Genomic DNA, 14,825 nt, shown 5'->3' on the forward strand with positions numbered 1-14,825 from the left:
AAAGACTATGGACAAAGAGATCTACAAAGACACACAGGTGGGTAGCTCCTCTCCCCTTCACAGTACCCAGGCCACCTCTCCCGAACAACTGTGCACAGGCGCTCACCCGTCTCACCTGTATAAGCCTGGCTACTGTGTATGGTTACTTGGTACCTCAAGTAACCATACAGGGCAGAACCATACTGCGGTAACTCTCCTCAGACACTTGTGATTGGGATTTACCACTCCCTGAAAAAAAGCTGAAAGAATGGGAAGCATGGAGGGACTCACTACAGGATCTGAAGCAGCTCCATATCCCATGCATTAACACTAAGAACACCCTCTCAAAGGCAAAACGCATAGAGCTAAACTCAGCAAAAAAAGAAATGTCCTCTCACTGTCAGCTGTGTTTATTTTCAGCAAACTTAACGTGTAAATATTTGTATGAACATAACCATATTCAACAACTGAGACATAAACTGAAAAAGTTCCACAGACATGTGACTAACATAAATTGAATAATGTGTCCCTGAACAAAGGGGAGGTCAAAATCAAAAGTAACAGTCAGTATCTGGTGTGGTCACAAACTGCATTAAGTACTGCAGTGCATCTCCTCCTCATGGACTGCACCAGATTTGCCAGTTCTTGCTGTGAGATGTTACCCTACTCTTCCACCAAGGCACCTGCAAGTTCGCGGACATTTCTGGGGGGAACGGCCCTAGCCCTCACCCTCCGATCCAACAGGTCCCAGACATGCTCAATGGGATTGAGATCCGGGCTCTTCGCTGGCCATGGCAGAACACTGACATTCCTGTCTTGCGGGAAATCACGCACAGAATGAGCAGTATGGCTGGTGGCATTGTCATGCTGGAGGGTCATGTCAGGATGAACCTGCAGGAAAGGTACCACATGAGGGAGGAGGATGTCTTCCCTGTAACGCACAGCGTTGAGATTGCCTGCAATGACAAGCTCAGTCCGATGATGCTGTGACACACCGCCCCAGACCATGACGGACCCTCCAGTCCTGTCTGGTCCATCGATGGTGGGTTTGTGCCCATAGACGACGTTGTTGCCGGTGATGTCTGGTGAGGACCTGCCTTACAATAACCCTACAAGCTCTCAGTCCAGCCTCTCTTAGCCTATTGCGGACAGTCTGAGCACTGATGGAGGGATTGTGCGTTCCTGGTGTAACTCGGGCAGTTGTTGACATCCTGTACCTGTCCCGCAGGTGTGATGTTCGGATGTACCGATTCTGTGCAGGTGTGCAGGGACCCTGGGCATCTTTCTTTTTGTGTTTTTCAGAGTCAGTAGAAAGGCCTCTTTAGTGTCCTAAGTTTTCATAACTGTGACCTTAATTGCTTACCGTCTGTAAACTGTTAGTGTCTTAACGACCATTCCACAGGTGCATGTTCATGAATTGTTTATGGTTCATTGAACAAGCATGGGAAACATTGTTTAAACCCTTTACAATAAAGATCTGTGAAGTTATTAGGATTTTTACGAATTATCTTTTTATTTTACCTTTATTTTTGAAAGACAGGGTCCTGAAAAAGGGACGGTTTTTTTTGCAGAGTTTATGTGGGTTTTCAGATGCTTCCAACAAAGCCATTGGTGCATTGACATACATCAGAGCCACTGATGAAGATAAACAAAGTGGAGTGGGCTTTGTTTTGCAAAAAGCCAAGTTAACCCTTCAATCTGAGCCTGCCATACCCCGCCTTGAACGATGTGGAGCAGTGTTGGCAGTAGAATACTATAGGGTATTGTGTTTAGGCCAGTGACAAAATAAAATCTCAATTTAATCCATTTTAAATTCAGGCTGTAACACAACAAAATCTGGAAAAAGTCAAGGGGTGTGAACACTTTCTGAAGGCACTATATCTGACTTTGAAGGGCTGAATCTGTCACGCCCTGACCTGAGAGAGTCGTTTTTCTCCGTTTGGTTAGGTCAGGGTGTGACATGGGGTGGGCATTCTAGGTTTTGTATGTCTATGTTGTTTTTGTATTTCTTTGTTGGGCTGAGTATGGTTCCTAATCAGAGGCAGCTGTCTATCGTTGTCTCTGATTAGGAATCATACTTAGGCAGCCTGTTCCCCACCTGTGTTTGTGGGTTATTGTTATTTCTGTGTGTGTACGGCACAGTGCTTTACGTTTCTTGCTGCGTACCTGTTTATTGTTTTGGTTTCGGTTTCCCTCAATAAAGATGTGGAATTACCGGCACGCTGTGCCTTGGCTCCTTTATTACAGGGAATTTGTAGATTCAGAACGTGACAGAATAACACACCACAAGAAGACCAAGCAGCGTGGGCAGGATGACTGGACTTGGGAGGAGATCCTGGATGGGGCAGGACCCTGGACAAGGCCTGGGGAGTATCGCCGTCCGCAATGGGAGATCGAGGCAGCGAAAGCGGAACGGCGATACTGGGAGGAACAGGCAAGAAAGCAACAACGGAAGCCCGAGAGGCAGCGCCCAACATTTTTTTGGGGGGGGGCACACGGGGAGATTGGCTAAGGCGGGTTTAAGACCTGAGCCAACTCCCCGTGCTTACCGTGGGGAGCAAGTGACCGAGCAAGCACTGTGTTATGCGGTGATATGCACTGTGTCGCCAGTGCGTATTCACAGCCCGGTGCGCTCGGTGCAAGCTCCTCACCGTTGCCGTGCTAGAGTTGGCCGGCAGCCAGGGAGAAGTGCACCGGCTCAACGTATCTGGTCTCCAGTGCGTCTCTTCGGCCCAGGTTATCCTGCGCCTGCTCTATGCACGGTACCCCTCATTCACCAGCACAGCCCAGTTTGTCCTGTACCAGCGCTCCGCCCTTGCCGGGCTAAAGTCAACATCGAGCCAGGACGGGTTGTGCTAGCCCTAAGCACCAGGCCTCCAGTAAGCCTCCACGGCCCAGTACGTCCTGTGCCTGCTCCTCGCACTCTTCCTCCAGTGCGCCCCCCTAGCCCAGTCAGCCCGGAGCCCCCAGCGACGCTCCTCAGCCCGGAGCCCCCAGCGGCGTCCTGCAGGCCCGCTACTCGGGGCTGCAGGCCGCAGCTGAAGACTCGGGGCGTCCTGCAGCCCCGAGTCTTCAGCGGCGGTCGGCAGTTCAGAGCCTCCGGCGCTGATCCACAGTCAGGTTCCTCTGGCGACACAGAAGCGGGGGGATCAGCGGGCGGTGTGGGGGCTACGCCCCAAACCAGAGCTGCCGCCAAGTATAGATGCCCACCTGGACCCTCCCCTATAGGTTCAGGTTTGCGGCCAGCAGTCCGCACCTTTGGGGTGCATTCTATGTTTTGTATTTCTTTGTGTTGGGCCGAGTATGGTTCCTAACCAGAGGCAGCTGTCTATCGTTGTCTCTGATTAGGAACCATACTTAGGCAGCCTGTTTTTCCTTTGGGTTTTGTGGGTAGTTGCTTTCTGTTTAGTTGGAAGTACCTGACAGAACTGTCGGCTGTCATTTTTGTTTAATTTGTAAAGTGTTCATTTTTGCATTAAACTAGAAAATGAACATATTCCACGCTGCACCTTGGTCTAATCCTTTGGACGATCGTGACAGAATCCTAGTTGGGGAAATGTCCACTCAGCACTAAGCTTTGTTCAAATTTTGCATTGATGTCAATAGAATTGTGTGAAAATGTAAGTAACATACTTATCACATACTTAAATGTGTCCCTAATGTCTCTCTCTCTCTCTCTCTCTCTCTCTCTCTCTGCACGTTCATTTTGATCAGTCTTACCTTAGCTTCAGAATACAAATAATAGAATACCAGTTGACTCTGACCACAACCTGACTGAATCAAGACTGTTACCTATGTCTATAGACCTCAGTCCCTTAGAAGTTCCACCCATCCTCTGTTGACCTCTCTAGGCTCAGAGAGGACCGCTCTTGGTCCAGAGTTAAGATAATTGCAGTTTATAACCTAATGATTATGATAAGTGGCTAATAATAAGGCCCCATTAGGAGTACTTTTAATGACCGCTTTTATCTCTCCATCTCATTAGTCCATGGTGATTTAGCAGCAGGTCTCGGGGTTAGGGGCTGCAGGAAAGCTCATTACACACCATTAGGAGCAGGCACAGGGGCTGGAGTGAACCCCATGGATACCCTCTTAGCTTTAGGCTGAGACTTAATCCTGGTTTTGTTTATTCAATCATAACATTTGAAAGACGGGGAAGGTTATGTGAATTATATTAATCGGGCCTGACCGATCCACAATATCTAGAGGACAAAGCCGATTTATTTTACTGCCAACCGAGAAGAGGCTAGAATAATTGACCAGAAATATGCACTCTTTCACTCTCCGTGATGCATTCCAAGGGGTGGAACGTCTAACTAAATGTATGGGGGTTCGTTTTATTTAGCATGTCTTGGTCGATTTAACTATCTCTGTTAGAGAAGAGAAAGCTGGAGGTCCTCTCTCAACTCTGATTCTCTGTACAGTATCTGCCGTTATGCATTGTGGTGTTGTGAGCTGACAGTATAGCCATTGGTCGCTCCCCTCGGCCACTGTCACAGTGTTGCTGAAGATGAAGCTGAACTGAGGGAAGTGGGTCATTACTTGGGGCTGTGTAAAAAATCTAACAAGGTCTTATTCGCTAGGTAAGTCATGCTCTTTTTTATTAAATGCTGGCGTGTGAGATGGGTGGTTATGAGTTGCCTCCGTTGCTCTGTAACCGAAGCACAATATTTATTTACCGCCCCAAGGGACCTCGCGGATGACCATGCGTCTGAACATTTGGTTCACATGCACCGCAGCACGCGCTCTCATTGTTTCTTTTTGTATGTCTCGCAATGTTTCTATTTTCCGGCCTTGTAGCTATCTGTTTCTCTGTATCGGTGTCCTGCTCCACGGTTCTGTGTTCAGTTTTGGAAGATAGAAATGATTTTGCATGTGACGAGGCCGCGGGCGGCCGATGTGTTTGATGTATTTTTCATGTGCTTAGGCTACTATTGAACGATGGGGAAGAGGGGGACAGCCTGGAGGTGCGACACTTGAATGGGGATGTTGTTGAAGTGGAAAGGGTTTGAGGGGGGAGATGGGGTGAAGGGGGGGCGAGGGGGACTTTCGCTCTTCTGCCGCCAGCGACTGCATGTCAGGGAATGGGGAGGGAGTATACTTGCAAAGTCTGTCTGATGTACCATACCTCCCACCCGAAAACACACTCACGAAAACACACGAAAACACAGGCGTTCTCTATGATCTAATACCGACATATACACAGTCGTCAGTTTAAAGCGACACAGTGCAACAAATAACAGTCTGTCTCACTTGACAACAGTGTGAGCATTTATTCTAGGTAACATTTTAGTAGCCTATAAACAATTGTTCGTTTGTGGCATATACTTTTTTGGTCGTGCCTTCCCTTTAAAAAAACAAGGATATGATGAGACATTCCAATGTAATTTCTGCAGCACTCTTTCTGCTCACATCTTTCTGAAGTTTCCCTTCTACCTTCCCTGCCCAGTTTAATTAGTGAGTCATTGGGTAGGCTAGCAGTATATTCTATCAGAGGGCTAGAGAGAGTTGGTGGGATGGATAGAGATTCTGGATAGAGCGGTGATAAACATCACATAGGAGGGTCGACCGGAGGAGGTGAAATCCGGAGGGCGCCGAATCTAGTTCCTCTACGAAGCACTTGTCTACCAAACGGTAAGACAAGGTCCTCCTATGAATCAATTCACACATTTGTCAATCAGAATTATTATGTAACCGGTGAATGAAATAAGGAATGGTAAGGTTGTTTTGTATGAGTGGGAGAGAGGTTATCGCTAAGGCCGAGAGAGGAGAACTCGGATATGGGGTGAGCTGATAGCGCTGCTGCTATAGGGCTATGCTATTACGTAACTTACAATGGAGATTCATTCATCTTTATATTAACTTCATAAAACCGCGTTTTTTTACGACATCTGTTTTTCTCAAACCATATTATGTGGCCTATGTAGGACAATATTACATCCCGCTTTATGTCGTGAGATCTATAGCCTATAATAGTCTATATGCTTTCTCCGAGCATCGTCGTTCCTTCATAACATTTCAAATCTATTTCAGAACTTATTAATAAAAAGCAATGTTCAAGCATTATGCTGTTTAGCTTCAAAGCAGGTGGTGTATTGAGAACAAACAAACGCATTAGACTAATGGTGCATCCCGTAGCTGGCAGCGTTTATACTGTGTAGTTTAACATAAGCAAAAAAAAAAAAAAGGATGGACATGCGTTTTATTGTTGGGCTATTGCAGGAACCACAAACGAATAGAAAACATAGATTAACATGTTATATCACATCACCTAAATGTCGATTTTACTTGATAACTTAATGCACAATAATTGAGCGTCAATATTTACATGGATGCCAGTGGCGCGCACGACCCTGGAACGTTAGTTGCTGTCCTTCAGCACAACGTGCCTGCGCATCATGGGAGAGAGTGGAGAATGAGTGACAGTACCCCGAAGTCAGGATTAGAGAAATTTCCGTTCAGAGGAGACATGTAAATATTTGATGGTAATATAAGTGGAGTGCAATTGGACGCACTGAGCAGCTCCTCTTTACCATATTAGAAAAATAAGGAATAGGAGTGATGGCTAGAAGATTAACTGGTATTAGGCTAATCTCAAACATATTGTGAGTTATTCAGCAGCATACAGGACTGAATCAGGAAATGAGGCGGGCGTTATCAAATTATAGCATGCAGATTTATCTAAATTGTAGGCTAACTCAGGGATTAGCCTTGAAACAATTGCTTTAACTAACTTTCACCAGAGGAGTGCCTAAATGCCTTTTATGCTCGCTTTGAGGCAAGCAACACTGAAGCATGCATGAGAGCACCAGCTGTTCCGCTCTCCGTAGCCAATGTGAACAAGACCTTTAAACAGGTCAACATTCACAAGGCCACGGGGCTAGACGGATTACCAGGACGTGTACTCAGCATGCCCAGATCAACCGGCAAGTGTCTTCACTGACATTTTCAACCTCTCCCTGACCGAGTCTGTAATACCTACATGTTTCAAGCAGACCGCCATAGTCCCTGTGCCCAAGAAACTGAAGTTAACCTGCCTAAATGACTTATCGCCCTGTATCACTCACGTCTGTAGTCATGAAGTGCTCTGAAAGGCTGGTTATGACTCACGTCAACACCATCATCCCGGAAACCCTAGACCCACGCCAATTCGCATACCGCCCCAACAGATCCACACATGACACAATCTTAATCGCACGCCACACTGCCCTTTCCCACCTGGACAAAAGGAACACCTATATGATAATGCTGTTCATTCACTACAGCTCAGCATTCAACAGCATAGTGCCCACAAAGCTCATCACTAAGCAAAGGACCCTGGGACTAAACACCTCAGTCTGCAACTGGATCCTGGACTTCCTGATGGGCAGCGCTCAGGTTGTAAGGGTAGGCAACAACACATCTGCCATGCTGATCCTCAATGCTGGGGCCCCTCAGGTGTGCGTGCTCAGTCCCCTCCTGTACTCCCTGTTCACCCACGACTGCGTAGCAAACACGACTCCAACACCATCATTAAGTTTGCTGACGACACAACAGTGGTAGGCCTGATCACCGACAATGATGAGACAGCCTATAGGGAGGAGGTCAGTGAACTGGCAGTGTGGTGCCAGGACAACAACCTCTCCCTCAATGTGACAAAGACAAAGGAGATGATTGTGGACTACAGGAAAAGAAGGGCCGAACAGGCCCCAATTAACATTGACGGGGGCGTAGTGGATAGGGTTGAGAGTTTCAAGTTCCTTTGTGTCCACATCACCAACAAACTATCATGGTCCAAACATATCAAGACAGTCGTGAAGAGGGCACGACAACACCTCAGGAGAATGAAAAGATTTGGCATGGGTCCCCAGATCCTCAAAAAGTTCTACATCCGCACCATTGAGAGCATCCTGACCGGTTGCATCACCACCTGGTATGGCAACTGCTTGGCATCCGACCGTAAGGCGATGCAGAGGGTAGTGCGTACGAGCTGTACATCACTGGGGCCAAGTTTCCTGCCATCCAGGACCTATATACTAAGCAGTGTCAGAGGAAGGCCCAAAAAATTGTCAAAGACTCCAGTCACCCGTATCATAGACTGTTCTCTCTGTAACCACACTGCAAGCAGTAACGGAGTGCTTAGTCTAGGTCCAAAGGGCTCCTTAACAGCTTCTACCCCCAAGCCATAAGTCTGCAGAACAATTAATCAAATGGCCACCCGGACTATTTTTATTGACACTGCTGTTACTCGCTGTTTATTATCTATGCATAGTCACTTTACCCCTACCTACATGTACAAATTACCTCGACTAACCTGTACCCCGCACATTGACTCGGTACCGGTACCCCTTCGTTATTTTATTACATTTTTACATTATTTTATTTATATTTTCTTAACTATTTTTTGTTGGTTAAGGGCTTGTAACATGTGACAAATAAAATATTATCTTTTCTCTCTCTCCTTTTCTAAACAGTAAATCTCAGTCAAGAATTGATTCTCGGTCAAGAAGAAGTGAGTTTCAGCCAAGGAAAATGCTTCACCAGAACCAACCTGTGAATCCCCAGTACGGAGACCAGGGAGGCGGCTCCTCCTCACTGCTGATACTCAGCAACAACAGCCAGCCTCAGGAAGGCAACAGGAAGCAAGGCAAGAAGGACGGCAACTTCAACTTCCTGGGTCAAGACGATGACATCATGATGGGAGGGGACGAGAACCGCAACCAGGTACGTCCTCGTAACCTCGGCTTGTTGGGCCGCGACCAGCCCCACCCTCCCTTCTCCTCATCCTCTTCCAACCACTACGGTCCAGGGCCCCTGTCCCCACTCTCCCGCCTTCCCTGTTGGAGCCCCCTGGAGCCCCTGCCTGAGATTGAGAGCGGAGACAATGGGTACAGAAGAGTCCCCCCCGACGGCGCAGAGGAGGGCAAAATGCAGGAGGAGATGGGGAGGATGAGCGATGCCGAGAAGGAGAAACAAGAGCTGAGGGGAGGCAGCATGAAACAGGGAGCGGTGGTGGAAGAGGAGGAGGTGGAAGTGGAGGATCCAGAGGAATGGGGCAACAGCGACTCAGAGTTTGAGTTCAGGTCCAGCGGCAGCCTGTCCTCTCTCAATATGGAGAGTGGAGGCGAGGGGGCTGGGATGGGGGGGTGGCATCGCATTGGAGTGGGGGAGCCCATGGCCAACCATTACCAGGGGAGCGACCAGGGTACCCCTGTCGTCTCTGCAGACGCACTTACCCCCTCTTTGACCAGGAAGTGGGACGACAAGATGGAGAGGACAAGGAGCAGCAAGCCTCTGAGAACGGGGAACAGCCTGCTTGTCGGGGGAATGTTGTCGGACTCGGACACGGACTGCGGTGAGCTGCCTGAGCTGGAGGAAGCCGTGTGGACCCTGAGGGACCGCGAGCGCTTTAAGGCCCAGGAGATGGAGAAGCACCAGGTCCAGCTGACCATGTACCGCAGGCTGGCTCTGATCCGCTGGGTTCGCACCCTGCAGGGCCGCGTCCAGGAGCAGCAGAACCGCCTACAGTCCAGCTTTGACGTCATCCTCGACCACAGGAAGGAGCTGCTGCGCATGGGCGCTGGCACCACTGCAACTGCCACCGCCAGCCAATCGTAGAGCAAGAAGGAAGAGCGGAGGCCATAACAGGAAGTGGTCACTAGCAGAGACAGGACAATATTTGAAGGGGAATACAAAGGCATTGTTGCCATTGGCGATGGTTATTGTACTTATTTTGTCCCAGGCTTAACTTTCCCTGAACTAGACAATCTCCATGCCTCCTCTGAGATTTTACTCTGTTGTGGTGTTTTAATAAGTGGATAATGCAGTTTGTTTTTTATTTATTGGCATCCTACCCTGTGTCGCTTTCCAAATATATCCAAGTCACCTTTCTTCTTGAGAGCCAGGATACCTTTTTTCACCCTAATCCCGCCAATCTATCGAAATATATAACATATTATATGAGAGTTTAATAAGAGTTTAATAAATGCTTGTATCTTAAAATGTTCTATATACGTGTAGACTGTGCTATTTTATTTGTTTCTATAACTGTGATATAATCCATGCCAAAAAATATTCAAAGTACAACATATGAGGTGAAATGTTTCTTCTCCAGTGGCATAATACAATTGTTTTAGAGTTATTTGTGTCTCGATAGTTGATAATTTATAAGGCTAGGAAGATGTTGGGATTTTACTAGTCTATTTGCACTCTTCGCACAGTATAAACCCCACATCAATGTTAGGTCAGCATACAAAGAAAAGTGTGGATTAGCAGCATATGAGAACAAGTAGGCTATGTCAGATAGCTTATGTTGAACACATGCTAAACCTAAGCTATAGGCCGTTCGTTTAACATACACTAGATCACAAAAGTATGTGGACTGGTCCCCCCTTTGCTGCTATAACAGCCTCCAATCTTCTGGGAAGATGTTGCAGGGATGTGTGTCCATTCAGCCACAAGAGCATTAGTGAGATCGGGCACTGATGTTGGGCCTGGCTCGCAGTCGCCGTTCTAATTCATCCCAAAGGTGTTCGATGGGGTTGAGGTCAGGGCTCTGTTGCAGGCCAGTCAAGTTCTTCCACACCGATCTCGACAAACCATTTCTGTATGGACCTCGCTTTGTGCATGGGGGCATTGTCATGCAGAAACAGGAACAGGCCTTCCCCAAACTGTTGCCACAAAGTTGGAAACAGAGAATTGTCTAAAATGTCATATGCTGTAGCGTTAAGATTTCCCTTCACTGGAACTAAGGGGCCTAGCCTGAACAATGATAAACAGCCCCAGACCATTATTCCTCCTCCACCAAACTTTACAGTTGGCACTATGCATTGGGGCAGGTAGCATTCTCCTGGCATCTGCCAAACTCAGATTTGTCCATCGGACTGCCAGGTGGTGAAGCGTGATTTGTCACTCTAGAGAACACATTTCCTCTGCTCCAGAGTCCAATGGCGGCGCACTTTACACCACTCCAGCCGACGCTTGGCATTGTGCATGTCAATCTTATGCTTGTGTGCAGCTGCTCGACCATGGAAACCCATTTCATTAAGCTCCCGACGAACAGTTATTGTGCTGACGTGGTATCCAGAGGCAGTTTAGAACTCGGTAGTAAGTGTTGCAACCGAGGACAGATGATTTTTAGGCCCTACGTGCTTCAGCACTCGTTAGTTCCGTTCGGTGAGCTTGTGTGGCCTACCACTTCGCGGCTGAGCCGTTGTTGCTCCTAGACATTTCCACATCACAATAACATCACTTAAAGTTGACTGGGGCAGCTCTAGCAGGGCAGAAATTTGAGGAAAGGTTGGAAAGTTGGCATCCTATGACGGTGCCATGTTGAAAGTCACTGAGCTCGTCAGTAAGACCATTCTACTGGTAATGTTTGTCTATGGAGATCGCATGGCTGTGTGCTCTATTTTATACACAAAGCACTAATAGAACAGTTAAAGCCTCTGTATTCGTTGTTGAAATATATAAATTGCAGCCTCTGGTCCATGACCTTTCAGTACAATCTTCTATTTATCAGCAGCACAAAGTTCGTTTGTATCGCCTCATCATGACTGTGTTCTGTTGGTGGTGTGATAGCCCTGTGAGGACCAAGCATCAATCTTTATAGGCATGGTTACTGCGTCTCTCGTCGCTGCGGGCAGGGAACGTCTAGCAGTGCTGTGTGTGTCTGTGTGAGTGCTTCCAGAGATACCAGCCTTCGCCAACTAATCTGCAGTCTGAGTTGAGCTGGTTCTGCAGGTTACGGTCCCCCGGGGAATCTTTCAGTTTGCGCCCCGGGGCCAGGCGGTCCTATCCGGCCGGGTGAGCAGCCGCCGGTCCAGTCCCGCAATATGAGCCAAACCCCGGGGCAAGTTTGGGATAATCCTCGGTTATACCTCCGAACTCCGGGCGCTCAGGCTTATGTTCTAAAGCTTATCGCCTCTCCTGGACGCAGGCATGACAGTGAACAGAGAATTAACATATTTATATGTTGTTTATTGGTTTTTAAGATGTGTGTATTTAGGGCATCAAAAGGGGAAGCGGCTGGGATAACACGTTTGTTCTGTTTTTGTCCTGCCTGTGTACAAATACCGTTTCCAAAAAGCGCAGAGGAACAGAACATCTTGAGGACATACAATCCCCATAATGTAGTTAGGCAGGCAGTGAAGTTAAAATGCAAAGGGACATTTTACCTATAGGCCTGTAGCCTATAAAATTAGATGGAGTTGTTATTCTGTCTTGTTAGCTGTTGGCCTCAACTCCACAAAGGGCCAATTCAAGCAAATGTCTATTTTGTGTCTGTAAGGAAAAAAGTGTTATTGGATGCACATTGTATCTCAATTTGGGATTCTGCGCTGTGTCTAACGTTAAACACCGTGACCTCACCCTGAACACATCTCTTCGTCTCAGCGACACTGTATAATAGGTTTGCCACACGGCGGGACACGAGGCATGTGTGATGGAGGTCCTGCTGGGCGCGAACAGCGGCACAGGCGAAAGAGCACCCCGCCCGGGGAGAAGCACACGCACGGGAGAGCTTCGGGACGCGCCACCGTCTCTCTCCTTGAGCAGAACTGCTAAAAACGAGCGAAGGTAACGTTAGCAACGCAGTTTCAGGCGTTTTCTCCCAAATTATTGCGGAGGAGAGAGAGGTGCACACAGCTGTGCCTGGTGTCATCCAAGTCGGTGTCAAGTGTTTCCAAGTATGTGTGACCCTGCGATATTCGCGAAATAACGATCCACCAGCTCATTACACTCCAACAATTGAATGTATGGAATTTACGTTTCAAACTGTTGTGGCCATTGTGTGGAGATATTCTATCTGGCAACTTTGCGCGCATTTGGGCATAACTTGGGATTTCGATAGTAGTGGTGTTCTGCCTAAAACGCTAACTATTCTCATGAATTAGGCTATATTTTATATCAATGATATTGCCTTCATTTAGGCTACCCCCTGTATTTCTGAAAATCATGAATTGATCATCATAGTCAAGGTCAGGCTAGTCCATCCCATGCGTAGTGATGCCATAACGCATGATGGTCATTTTCAATGATTTGCCTATTGTTGACGTGTTTTCTTTCCCATCACTCGGTCATGTCTTTTTCACACGACAATGACAACAAGCTGAACCCACCATGACACAGTATCCTACAGTTGGCCTATAAAACGGGGTGAAATAAGAACTATATTTTAGTCCAGCAGAGGGCGACTCTTCATCACATAGCTCCTTTTGTCGCTTACATTTAAAAAATAATAATCAAATTCCGTGTTAAGAACACAAGGGGGCACTCTTCTGCATGATCCAATGAAATAGCTTCAGTTCAGCCCGTGTTTTGTGAGTTGGACATATAGACCCCTACTACCCAGTGCTGTCTGATGAGTCCATAGAGCAGACTCTCTCTCTCCCCTCTCTTCTTTCTCTCCCTGTCTTCCCTCTGCCTGATGTAGTGTGACAGTGTGCTTGCCCCCAGCACTCTGTTGGCGTGGAAACAATCAGCTTTGACATAAAGGGGGTGGTGGGGGATTGGGGGGGAAGGAGGGCAGGGGGGCTGCGGCCTGCGGCCTGTGTATGATGAACTGGATAGAAAGACCTGTCGCCAAAAGAGAAAGAGCAAACATACAGCAGGATAGATAGATAGATGTAGTTAAGTATCTCTTCACTTTTTACCAATGATCTACATAACAAATTGAAAACGAACTAATATTTGCCATGAGCCATTCAGACAGTATATATGTCCTTCTTGAGTATGAAATTGTGTGGGCTTTTTGTGAATCATGTGCTTCATTTTTTTTGTTTCACATTGAAAAAAAAATATATATTTCTTTTATTGGTTTATTTCCAGCCAGGCTTTGAATCATTTAATTTTTTATATCAGTATCTACAGCAGTGAATTAGAATTAAATTAATGAATGGAAAATATTCTCATAGAAATACCAGGCACATTTTAATTCATGAACTGAATTTCAAACCACTTCCTGAATTGCCTGAATTGGAAATGGTAAGCAAATGCTCAAACTACCTTCAGTACAACTGGAGGGCTGTAATTTACAACAGAAAGCACAAGTAGGCTATATCATCATAACCTTTACAGTGCTGTGAGGATAGAAATTGTGCACAGAGCCTTAACAAAAGTGTTGATGGAGTGCTTTATAAATGCCAAGGAGAGTCAGGGATGGGCAAGATATGTCCTTATATAAAAAATGGGAAGTGCTCTTTGCGTCACATAAAAAGTCATTCATCCACATATTTTTTTAAATGTAATTTTAATATGACGTTGAAAATGTTTCGAGGTCCAACGTATCAGAAGGTCAAAAAGGCATACGTATTGTAAAGTTATTATTGAAATGTAGGTTAGGCCTAATAATGATGCTAATCTCTTTAAAGTAAACCACAATCCAGAGGGCTTATTGACATATATCCTCGTGGATTCATAGAGGCCTGTATTTGTTTTTATTTCGGACATAAATGCACTAATTCAATTAAGTCATCATTCATCCTGACTAATGCGTCATCATCTTGTAAATGCAGATCATTGTAGGCCTATATTAATTGATAAGATTTAAGAAACCTGTTGGCTGACATAAAATGATGACCCTGAACACCAAGTTAGCCTATATTTCAATTTGCTATCATGGTTGTGGAAATAGTAGGCCTTCTGAAGTCCTGTATCACTGATCATTTGCCTGCCTGCTTGTCCAAGTCTGAGGGTTCTCTGGGGGTTCGCCGGGACTTTCTGAATGTGGGGGTCTTGAGAGCCTGTTGGTGGGGTCTGGGGTATAAGGTTCAGCTGCCTCGGCTGCTTTAACCAGCTAATAAATATGAAAACAGCGGGTTAAAACTTGTATTCGTTCTCTGCTTGAAAGGATTATACCCTTCTATAGA

General features: G+C 46.6%; 1 protein-coding gene across 2 annotated transcripts; it reads left to right on the plus strand.

Annotated features, from left to right (window-relative positions):
• Positions 1-4,363: 4,363 nt before the first annotated feature.
• Positions 4,364-9,965, plus strand: LOC106570171 (uncharacterized). Of its 2 annotated transcripts, none has more exons than XM_014142211.3 (2): positions 4,364-4,562; positions 8,433-9,965. In XM_014142211.3, the coding sequence occupies exon 2, from the start codon at positions 8,491-8,493 to the stop codon at positions 9,574-9,576; it is 1,086 nt and encodes a 361-aa protein (XP_013997686.2). In that variant the 5' UTR covers positions 4,364-4,562; positions 8,433-8,490; the 3' UTR covers positions 9,577-9,965. The 2 variants fall into 2 exon arrangements, with proteins under 2 accessions (XP_013997686.2, XP_013997685.2); XM_014142210.3 differs by lacking the exon at positions 4,364-4,562 and adding an exon at positions 5,087-5,613.
• The last annotated feature ends 4,860 nt before the right edge of the window (positions 9,966-14,825 follow it).

Source organism: Salmo salar, chromosome 14 (genome assembly GCF_965601325.2).
Source record: "Salmo salar chromosome 14, fSalSal1, whole genome shotgun sequence".
Lineage (NCBI taxonomy): Eukaryota > Metazoa > Chordata > Actinopteri > Salmoniformes > Salmonidae > Salmo > Salmo salar.